Raw genomic sequence first — 11,842 nt, 5'->3', positions numbered from 1 at the left:
TACCCGTTTCTCGTAGTAATCCATCATGTCAATATGCTACAGATTTCAAAATTTCCCCATTCCAACATTCCAGTACCTAATTTAGCAAATTTGTTTTACCGTGTTAATTTAGTTTAGACGTGATGTACCAAACTAATGTTATCAACCTCAGTTGATTATATATTCAAATTAACTCAGAAATAGGGCAATAATCAAATTCTCTGCATTTACGAGGCAACTCCATTGAGTTGCACACTTCAACAAACAAAATACATTTCTTACACACTCTAAAACAGGAAGTTATATTCTATTCCTAGAACAGTTTATCTACTAACTTGATAGCATTTACTAGTTACTTTTTCGATAAGTCATAAAAGTACTTTATTTAGATATGTTGAATACTTATCGATTTCCATATAATGATGAAGTCAATCTGTGTTGACGAACACTGCAGCTCTTTGGATCTGAAGTTCCAATGAAGATGGTAGTTTGCTGTACGCATTGTATTGGTGTAGGCTCACAATAAACAAATAGTTATTTTCAAATGGAGATCAGCTTGTTGGATCTCAAAGTCTTGCAGCATTATAGTTGTTGTTGGCAGTTTTCCAACTGGAAATAGTTCAGTTGATCAGAAGTAACTCAGTTTAGATAATGTGTTGAAATGGAAGAGTTACGTAGTTCATAGAAGTGTTCTTGTTGCAATTCATCTGTACGGCTAGTACATGACCTTAGGTCCAGCTGCTGGCTATGCTTCCATTTACTGTTTCAGTCTCTCGTAGGGAAAAGAGCTACGGCTCTCTTCAAAGCTAATTTTAGCCACTCTTCAGAACATTGGTTCTTCCTTGCCTTCCGGGAATTCGAGCATTTATGCTCCCATGATTCAGAAACTTTCTTCAGAGAAGTTTAGCTTCCATTTCGTTCCTCCGAACTCCAAGCCACTTCTAGCGGGTGGAGCTCACTTCTTTCACTTGCCTGGAGTGCTGTTCCTTCTGTGGGGCAGCTCTCTCATTGGGCAAACTCAAGCATTTCTGAAAGTGGTGTGGCTGGTTGCCTTCCACACTGTGATTGGTTAGTTTGGTTATTTTGGGCTGTGCCCAAGTCCACGTGGGGTGTTTCTCATTGGTTGTTCTCATTCAGAGACAGCCCATTGTTCTCAATTGGTCCAGGGCTTCGCCCTGTCTGCTGTATTTACGAGGGGTACTGCTCTTCGTCAGAAGTGTCAAAGCATACTCAAAACTGTCTGGCATGCCTTCTGCAAGATGCTGCTGGCAACTAAATGATACATTCAATGATAGGAAAAGATAACACCTGTCCAGCAGTTAGTTTACGACTCTTTCTAAAAGCATTCTTTGTCAGTGGGGGAGTTTGTGAGCAGAAACCAAGTAGACACAGAGAATGGCTTAAGACACCCCTTTGTACATTTCAATTCTGTTAATTTCATACACAGAATGATATTATGACCCACTCTGACGTTACATCCCTTAACAGCAAATCTCTGTATTCTTAAAAGTGCATCCTTAAGGAACAAGACAACATTGATGAGAGACCATTGTCAATGTGTTTACTTAACATTTATCCTTTTGAAATAAAATAGGTGATGTAAGGGGGATCTTGGAGAAAAGGAAGGAGCCCATATCTTAAGCACAGAAGGAGAGCAGGGCATTTCAAAGATTACGTTTTAGAATGTTGCCTGGAAAACACCCAAAGCTCTATGAAAAACAGACTGACCGTCAGGCCTGGTCTAATATTAGAAACAGACTGAATGAGGCTGTATTTCTTGTATCTATTGGCATATAATATGTATTTCCAGTAAAAATTCCCATTTCTGAATAGTCTAAATATACACTTTTTTTTTTTTTTTTTTTTAAATCACAAACAAAAATTCAGCAAACACTAAAAGATCACTCTGTCCAGGACAAGGAGACATTTCATAGGTCTTATTTTCTTTACATTTATTTGTTTTCATTTTGTTTAATAACACTATGTAACACAATTTTTGTTCTTGGGTAGTAAGTGTTATTTCCTAATTGCTTATGCCTCAAAAGTATAGAAAATGGCTATTATTCCCCACAAACTTTGCTTTTGTGACCAGGACAGTGATATTTTGAAATTTACCTATTTCCAATGAGAAAACGGGCGAATTTGTGTCTTTTCGTTCACATAAAGTCAGAAAAAAACAACATATGAATCCAAATTAGCATGTATTTATTCTAAAGTAATACAAAAATGACTACAAAAGATTTAGAAGCGAGTAGTTTTTCGAGATTTACGATTATACTGTAAATCACTTTCACGAATCAGCCCCCAAATGTAGTCTCCCATCATGTTCTCGTTATACTGTCCTTGGTAACGGCGTTCAAAGTCCAGTATATCCTGGTGGAAGCGCTCGCCTTGCTCCTCTGAGTACGCTCCCATGTTCTCCTTGAATTTATCAAGATGAGCATCAAGGATATGGACTTTGAGGGACATCCTACAGCCCATTGTGCCGTAGTTCTTCACCAGAGTCTCAACCAGCTCCACATAGTTTTCGACCTTGTGATTGCCCAGGAAGCCCCGAACCACCGCGACAAACCTGTTTATAGCCGCTTTCTCCTTACTAGTGATCTTCTTGGGGAATTCATTGCACTCCAGGATCTTCTTTATCTGTGGTCCGACGAAGACACCGGCTTTGACCTTTGCCTCAGACAGCTTAGGGAAGAAGTGTTGAAGGTACTTGAAGGCTGCCGACTCCTTATCTAGAGCTCTGACAAATTGTTTCATAAGGCCCAATTTGATGTGCAGTGGTGGCATCAGCACCTTCCGGGGGTCCACCAGTGGCTCCCACTTGACGTTGTTCCTCCCCACAGAGAACTCGGTCCGCTGTGGCCAGTCCCGCCTGTGGTAGTGCGCCTTGGTGTCCCTGCTGTCCCAAAGGCAAAGATAGCAGGGAAACTTGGTAAAACCGCCTTGGAGACCCATCAGGAATGCCACCATTTTGAAGTCTCCTATGACCTTGATGCCATCTCAGAAAAGTGCAAATATGTATCCACTTAGGCAGCTGGAACTAAACTGAACTCGTGGTCTTAAGGCCCCTGTATTTATACTACTATTTATATTACTGGAAAGTTCTAGAAGTTATTCCAAGTTTACTCAGCACTGAATCTAGGTAAATTTGGTAAATCTGGAAAATAGGTAAATTTCAAAATATCACTGTCCTGTCACAAAAGCAAAGTTTGTGGGGAATAATAGCCATTTTCTATACTTTTGAGGCATAAGCAATTAGGAAATAACACTTACTACCCAGGAACAAAAAAAAAATAATAATTTGTTACACGGTGTAATTTAGCATTTACTGTTTTCCAAGTAAGCATTTAAATATGTAGGAACATTTATTTTTTTGACAAGAATTATACATTTTGAATGTGATGAAACTATTTATTTGCTTCAATACATAATGGGCCCTACTTAGCAAATACGTGCGCAGCCGCCTGGGCAAAAATTATAGCATTAGCGAACCGCCGCAATAGCGCAAAAAAACCTGATTTAGAAGAAGCTGGGTCTCACCGGTGGGCTAACTCGCATCAAATAATGAATCAAGCGCCCAGCCAATCAAAGCATGGGGATTCAACAGTCCCTTTAAGAGCATCTGTGGGGTTGAATACCAGTGTCAGTAGCTACTGTTTCAGTGGATACCCGTTGTCCACCATCAACCAGCCTCTCCGACTGTCATCCCGCTGAAACGCAGCTGCCACCTGGGAATTAGCGAGGATAAACGAGTCATGAGCAGAGCCAGGATAGTTTGCATATGCATTTGTGATGCAGTTGTTGGCATCACACACTGCTTGCATGTTGCACAGAATAGCTCCCTTTACGATTTATGTAGAGGTGCCTATTCTGTGTTGGTGTGCGTAGCTGCACATGTATGCAAATCGATGGCTCCCCGGACACCAGGAAACCCATACCACCCAAAAAAATAAAAAATAAAAAAAATACACCCCTGCTTTGTATTTTGCTGCAGCTCCCGAGACTGGAAAATGGATGAATTTCCCCTGCTTGCTTTACTAAAGCTGCAGTTACGTCTCGCACTGCACCCAATAGCGCCGACTGGCTCATGTCTGCAGTATAACCCACAGTAGAACGAGCCAGTGGCATAAAATGTTTGTGCAGACGATACTCTTAGTGCTACAGGGAAACAATGTGCTCTCCACATGTCTCCTTCCAGGTCAGCCTGAAGCAGTTGGCAGATGTCAGTGATTGTTTGTCTGTTGAGACGAAATTGCTACATACATTGTGTGTCAGACAGGCTCAGAAAAGACAGATGGCTTCAAAATATTTGGGGACGTCTCTGTCTTTGTCTCCGTCTCCTCCTCCTCTCTCTGGCCACGTAGAAATCCAGTGCACACTCCATATTTCTTTTATTTCTCTCATTTCTTTGCCTGCTTCCCTGGTAGTTTCAGTGGTATTTATAGGTCGACCATGTAATTTGCGCATAGTTTAGACCTGGTTTACACATGTCAATTGAAACGCAAACGCTAACACTGTTGATGGTTTGCCTTTAAACTGTGAAATAAGCAATTGTTTTGCCGTGAAATACAGTCCTACACCATTTTAAGCTTACACAACCTCATCACAATGTTCATTCCCCCAGAAACACAAACTGAGGAACTGGTTTCACCTTGAATTACTTTATGTAAAACAGTTTGAATGCCTTTTGAAATAGAATCCGTGAACTACTTGTGCTGTATGTGAACAAAGTAAAAATGTGTTTGGTAGTCAAATTAGCAACAGATTCTTACGCTGAGGGTCGGACTGATTTCCATGTTGGTTGGTCTGATTTACATTCTCTGCACCACCTGAAAAAGGAATGACATTTGTTTTTCTATTTTTTTTTTCATGTGTAACAGGATGTGATGTTTCTGTTTAGACAAGTCAAGATAATTCTGAACATAAATCACAATGCATTTACTATTGTTCTAAGTTTGCACCAATTTTTTTTTTTTTCTAACAAACTGCTTATGTTACAGAACTAGTCCATGGCAACGATTTACTACGTAGTAAACATGGCCCTAAAACTTATCTGAACTGGTTAAATTAACTGCACAAATCGCACCCTTTTGTACATTGGTTAAGGCACTCTTAGGAATAGACGTAAGTTTTCCACCCATTTTTTGTGTATTTTATTGAGATCAATATTCTCAAATGCAGATTCCAAATGGGTTGCATACAAACCCTGTCTGACCACTGTAGTGTTTCCTGGTGATGAGGTTAACGTTGGGTGAAGCTCCAAGTTATACAAAAGCAGCCCTTCAAGCTTACAGAAATCCAGATATCTAAAACCACTTCAAAAGTATGTAGAGAAGCTTTTCACAGAGCTCTCATCTCATACTTACCTCCTTGTACTTTGAAGCACAGCTTTTTCTTCTGGTAAGCGAAGTAGCTTGATGCAGCCCCAAGTACAGCCACTCCCACAGCACTAATAATGCCAGCAAGTTGGCCCGATCCAGCTCCTAGGTAAAGAAAGAGTGCTGTCAAATACTGCACTTCAAAAGTAAAACAAACAAATATTTATTTATTTATTTATTTAAATAAATAAATAAATAAATAAATAAATAAATAAATAAATAAAATAAATATAACTTGGGCAATGTTGTAATAGTTATTTCACTGAAGTTCTATTTGACTCACTGTATCACTACCACACAAGGGTTTGGATATTTATATAGGCATATTAGGGTGTTCTGTACTTCAAAAAAGACTGCTGGAAATGTCTAGCACAATTTCAATAGTCAAGGCATGCCATTTGATACCTCAAGTATTTGGATTTACAAAACATAGAGATGCATGTTTTCAGATGCTCTCCCCCAGTCAAGTACAACTATGGTAAAGGAGTAAAAGTTGGACTCAGTTTTGTCTACCAATATATATATATATATGTCATCACAACTTCTACACCAATCTTAGCAAACACATATTAAAAAAAAAAAGAATATACAAAAAACAAAATAAAATAAAACGGACAAAGTCTTTCAGGGGAATTTTTTTTTTTTTATTTTACTAAGATACATTTACTGTACAACTCAATCACAAATGCCCCTTGTCCTGTTATTTTTTAAAGTAATTTTATTCACTTTATTTGGACATTTTACAAGATGGATTCTCTTTTTATATATATAAAAAAAAAAATCAGAATAAGAAATAACTACAAATCTGTTTCTTTAAAAACATTTACCTGAAACAAAGGTCACATTTACCAATACACTTCAAATGTTATTGTAAAAGGACAGATATCTATGACCAGCCATAAAATTAAAAAAAAGCCACCAACTGTCATTGTCTTCAAACCACCAAAATAAGGTTTAAGCTGCATCCACAATGGACATGAGCGAATAATTTAGAAGTTCACGAGCAGCGTCGCTTTGAGAATTCTGCGTCGCTAAAATGGAACCTGTTTCTATTTTTTTTTTCGTCTCGCAACTGGAATGAAACTGACCAATCAGATGCAAGGTTAACACCCTGGACACACGTCTCAAAACACGTCATGCCTCAAGACAAGTTAACCATGGACGACGAAAAGTTAATTTATGCAGTGCAGCAGTATCCACCATTATATGATTGCAAATTGAACGACTACAAAGACATCCAGAAGAAAATGCCTGGGTGGCTTGCAGGGTGGGTGCATTTAGTAGCACAGAGACATTTTCCTTCCGATTATGCAAGTTGCATAAAAACAGGTTTATTAAATAAGCAAAAATAAACCGAAGCATACATGCAGTCTACATATTCAGCATTTTAAATTAAAATTGTACACTTTTGCTGGCTTTTAAGGATGCATTCACACAACTTGAACGTGTGACCTAATTGAGCTATGTTTTTTTTTTTTTTTTTTTCCAACCAAACAAAACACAATTAGAGGTCCTACTAAACTACACATTGTAAAACAAAGCCAGCAACATGTTTGTAGTCTATGTGACACATCCCAACATTACCAAGCTCATACATAGTTCTGAAGATTGAGCCATATTTATAAAAGCATTTTCTGTCAAGTTCACCGGACTATTAAAAGGAAACGTGTGGTTGTGACATCAGCAAAGTAACTTCTACATACACAGAATGCCTCAGGCTACTGTTATAAAACTAGTTTTGCAACGAGAGTCTTGTAAATATAGAAATTAGACCTGCTAAAAAACCCTGCTAAACCCAGGATACTAACCTTTAATACACCTGATCTGTTTCCTTTGAACAAACTGTCCGACACTTGTCATAGAACACAAAAAGGTTAACCTGAACCGCAAATGAGTGCACACTAGATTAAAGCTGTGCTTTGTATTCTAAAGAGAAGAGAAGAAAAAAAAAAGAAAACTGGAATAGGATGATCTAGATTTCCCTGCTACACCCACAAATTTAACAATTTAAAAAGGCAGGAGTTCCCAAGAGGCCCACAAAAAGTTTACCACAAAAAGTTGTGGTAAAAATGAATTACACGTACACCTTTAAATCCAAATCCTTATGCCCAAGTAATGTTTTGTCTTCTACTTAAAGCGCAATTTAAAACAAATATAAAAATTACCCACATTTTTAAAACCGAACACAATTCTAGAGGATGGATGCATTCAATGAATTTAAAAGGACCATCACGTTAATTAATGAGAACATTGAGTATCTCCACAAGATGTTTTTTCAGAGGCTCAACAACTTCTTGTAAATTCTTTATCCAGATTAGAACGTGCTCTGGCATATTAGCACTTAGTAGCTCCAGGAGCTCTTTCCATGGGTTGTCTGGAATAGAAAATAAGTGTAGTGAAGTTTTAGATTGCGATATGAATCTCCAATTTACTTTCTTCCCCCCCCCCCATAGTGGACTTGGCTCTGCAAGTAGAACCTACAAGACAACTCTGACAACCTACAAAACCTTCCGAACAAAGAAATCCCAAAATAAGGAATCTGAATCAGTTTACAAATCGCAAGTCTTGCTGAGAAACAAATTAATCTGAAATAGCCATCACAAAATGTGCTCAGTCAACAAGAATGAGTTATTACTTAAATCCAATCCACTTCAGGGAGGACTTTAAGGGCTTTGGCATGCCTCCACAATTGTCTGCACTCCAGGCATGCTTGACTAGCAATGTAAACAGAGCCAAGTACAGTAAACTATGTGTAACACTACAGCCCGGAACACACTGCCCGATGTGATCGTCACATCTCAAATGGAGGCGGTGGTCACAATAAAAGGTTTTGTGAGCAGGCACCCCACACTGCCCGATGAAAATCACAGGAAGGGACACACAATTTGTGAGTACAGCAGCAATATGATGAAGATATAAGGCTATGGCTGTACTAATCTTTAATTTTGGCTAGAAAAACCTTGGTTAGAAAAAGACTTGACACACATGTATTCTCTCAGAAAGAAAGAAAGAAACAAACAAACAAAACAAACCCAATAGGGAGAGAGCGAGAGCGAACATGCATGTCTCCTGTCATATATCCAATGCAGGTGAACTCATTGGTTGCCGACATTGAGACTTGCAACTGGGTATATAACACACTAGCTGATGCGAGGGCATCTCAAAATAGTCAACATGTTTATAACTTTGCGAGCCGACTGAAATCGATCAGGACGATCCTGTAAAATCGCATAGCAAAGCATAATACACTGCCCGATTCAACTGAAGAAAATCACATCGCTATTGATCGTATCGGGCAGCGTGTTCAGGGCTTTTGCTGCCCTTCTGATGAAGGAAAACAATGCACTATTTACAGCTGTTACTTTGTCTAGCAGTTTTATCAAATGGGAAGAATTACACGTACACCTTTAAAATCCAAATAATGTTTTGTCCCTTACATAAATCAAAGCTCAAATTTAAAACAAATCTAAAAATTAACCACTTTTTTAAAAACAGAACACAATTCTAGAGGATGGACTATAATAATTTCCAAAATGCCCATATAGTTCAGAATGCAAGAACAATTTAGTTTTGTTCTCATCAATTTACAGAACATTTAAGTCACATATTTTACATCGTTCCAAGCACATGTTTAAACTGAAATTTGAAGTCCCAGCATTTTTCCGGATAAAGGTATGACAACAAAATGCAATAATAGTTTTTTAAAAAGGCCAACGAAACAAACAAACAAAGTCTAGAGAGGTTATTTAATAACATATATAAGAATTAAACAGTTACCTTGAACTTCTCCACCTGCATTGGTATCTGAAGAGCCACCTTAATTAAAATAAATAAGTACATTATTAAACAAACCAAAAAAAAAAAAAAAAAACACCCAACAGTAGAGAAAGGACACCAATATTCTATGACTTAATTTTGTGCTGGTTTGTTTGTATGCAAGATGTCAAATTCCCTTTACTTTGACAAATTATTTAAAAATAAATGAGTAACTTGATACTGTGAGTGTTCCCATGTTTCTTTTAGAATATAAATTTAAATACTGTAGTTCATCAGCTGTGTTACAAGAGTGAAATAGTTAATTATATACATAATGTAAACTAAGAGGTTTGTCAGCAATACGGAGAACACACATCAAATCTTTTCTTTCACTCTATACAACATGTGTATTAGTATTGCGTACACCAAACTAAAGCATTAGCAGCCGTTTCACAGGACCCTATTAGGAACAAGCTTGATTTCAGACTGCAGCTAGACCCGTCGACACATTTTGACCATGTGTAACCTGAGGCATCAGAAGTAAAGCCCACATCATACCTCCTTGGTTGTCATCTGGCTTGTAACCACCGTCAACAGAATCTTTCAGGTCATCCAGACCAAAGTCTCCACCTGTAAGAAATATTACATTAATTTGAATAGACACAGCTAGACCAAGTGTTTCATAAATTAAGCCCAGATCAGGGTTGTCCAATATGTTAGCCACTTGCAGTGAATTGGGAATCCAGATGTGGCGAATTGCATTTTTGATTAGTAAAAAAAAAAAAGGAGTAATAAACACTGTTGTCAGGCATGTGATCAATACTCATTCACATGGTGTATGTGTACCAAGTCGTGTGTGTAAAAATCCTCCTTAACAGGTGAATATGATGGATTTCAGCAACTTGGAGCTGCTAGTTATTGTCTGGCCTTGCTTTCGTCTGCTGGCCTGGAGCGGTTATTCAGATTGGACGAGCTGACTGATTGACAGCTCACCTTTCCATACAACATTGTTCCCATGGACCTGCTGACGCTGCAAAGTGGACACATGACAGAGTGCCTCTGTGCTGAAAACGTGGTAGATGAATAATCAGGTTTTGAGAATTGCCACAGCAAAGATGTGTTCCATGTTTGGTTTAACTTAATTGGGCAAGTCAACATGATCAACAATCACTCTGATGAAGTGAAAGTATTGCTCGCAACTACTGGACACAAACTTAGAAGCTTCATGCCATAATTCCAAACTTTGGTGAAAAGAGAAAGAATGCAAAGTTTCACACTAAATGGGGTAGATGTTTGTTAAGTAAATATACATTTAAACATTGTGTTTTGTTGATTTTCCCACTAACTTGTGTTGTCCCTGTTTATAAAATCACCAGGTTTGTTATAACTTGTGTAAGTGTATGCAAAGTGTTTTCTACTAAAATTAGTGCTTGTGGCTAAAACAATGTTGCCGTAGCCACACCTGTGCCTAGGAAGTGAATTCTATTGGACAACACCACTCTAGATGCATAGATGTGCATATGCCCACCTCCTATATCCCACAGCAGGCACATCCGTAACAATAAAGGAGTAAAAATCACCATGAATTAAATCCACTGTATGCAACTAACTAAATTTCCATCTCATCCAGAAAAGCAGTTCCCTAGATACAGTAGGGCATTACGAGCTACACCTGCATCAGTTTAATAATTGGTCTGGGTCTTCAAGGACACTAGTACACTAGTAAAAGTAGCAGAGGCAGAATAGGAAAAGTCCAGGAGGAATGATGTATTGGTTGTCGCTGTACTTCTGAGACCATGTGTTGTATTAACTCCGCAATATAGGTTATAACAAAACCAACAAGGGGATTCATTGACCAACCTCGAGTCTTCACTATATCCTTATTGACAGGGATGATCTTCCTTGTGAAGACACAAACGCACATCAAAAATGTCTCAAATGTCCAACACTGTCTTTTACATAAAGACTAGCCGCCAGAAGATAAGAATTCCTTCTTTACTACTGGTTTTATGGAAACCGTTTACCTGAATCTGTATTGGTGCCACCTGGCACAGGCTTTCGGTCTGGATCTTTTGGCTGGGAGTCTGACAAAGTAAAAAAAACAAAAGTAATTTGGTAACATTTATGTCATCAATTCTAGACCATGTATTAAATAAAAAAAAAAAAAAAAAAAAACTTAAATCAAGTCATTACCATCAGCGCTATGCAAGCATGTGCAATCTACTTACAACTAGATGCAATTGTAATACAAGTAGGTAAGGTTTTTTTTTTGTTTTTTGTTTAAGGCTTTAGATGCATGCAAAGCTCTGAAAGTGTGACATTAATGTGTACAGGCACCATCAGTTGACCCTCTTTTTCCCCCCACTTAAGAGTTCTGGGTCTTAACTTTTTTTTCAAGATTTACAGAGCAATAGTAAGCAATGGAACCTGGAACACAGATCTGCGAAAAAGAGACTGTACAGTAGCTTTGCTTTCTGCAAGTCCAAAGCAACTGACGTTCACAACGTGAACAGCACCCAATGTATGTATTAAATGGTGCATATCGACCTTGATCAAACCTCACAAAGTGAACTATCATATTGTGTTAATTGTTTAGAGCACATCATTACCTCCTCCACCAACAGCATCAGACAAGTCGAAGTCTATAAAATTAAAGAAATGCATTTAATTCAACATACATTTAATTGTACTACTAACAGTACATCATTGAAATCAGAAGGCTTCCC

The 11,842-nt window shown here is 38.1% G+C and overlaps 1 protein-coding gene across 2 annotated transcripts in view; it reads right to left on the bottom strand.

The window, feature by feature from the left end:
* LOC117405821 (CD99 antigen-like) overlaps positions 1–11,842 on the bottom strand; it is a 31,734-nt gene that overhangs the window by 2,295 nt on the left and 17,597 nt on the right. Inside the window, exons 6-11 of one of the 2 annotated variants that reach the window (XM_034009203.3) lie at positions 11,726–11,758; positions 11,141–11,200; positions 9,675–9,746; positions 9,138–9,176; positions 5,349–5,465; positions 4,755–4,811 (exon numbers count right to left, since the gene is read on the bottom strand). In XM_034009203.3, coding sequence (XP_033865094.3) covers positions 4,755–4,811; positions 5,349–5,465; positions 9,138–9,176; positions 9,675–9,746; positions 11,141–11,200; positions 11,726–11,758 — 378 coding nt within the window. Of the gene's footprint in view, positions 1–4,754; positions 4,812–5,348; positions 5,466–5,982; positions 7,735–9,137; positions 9,177–9,674; positions 9,747–11,140; positions 11,201–11,725; positions 11,759–11,842 lie in introns of those variants that run through there. The other variant, XM_034009204.3, reaches the window with a different exon arrangement.

This window comes from Acipenser ruthenus, chromosome 9 (genome assembly GCF_902713425.1).
Source record: "Acipenser ruthenus chromosome 9, fAciRut3.2 maternal haplotype, whole genome shotgun sequence".
Taxonomy (NCBI): Eukaryota; Metazoa; Chordata; class Actinopteri; order Acipenseriformes; family Acipenseridae; genus Acipenser; species Acipenser ruthenus.
Note: the sequence above shows the minus strand (reverse complement) of the source record. Positions and strands in the feature narration are given on the sequence as shown.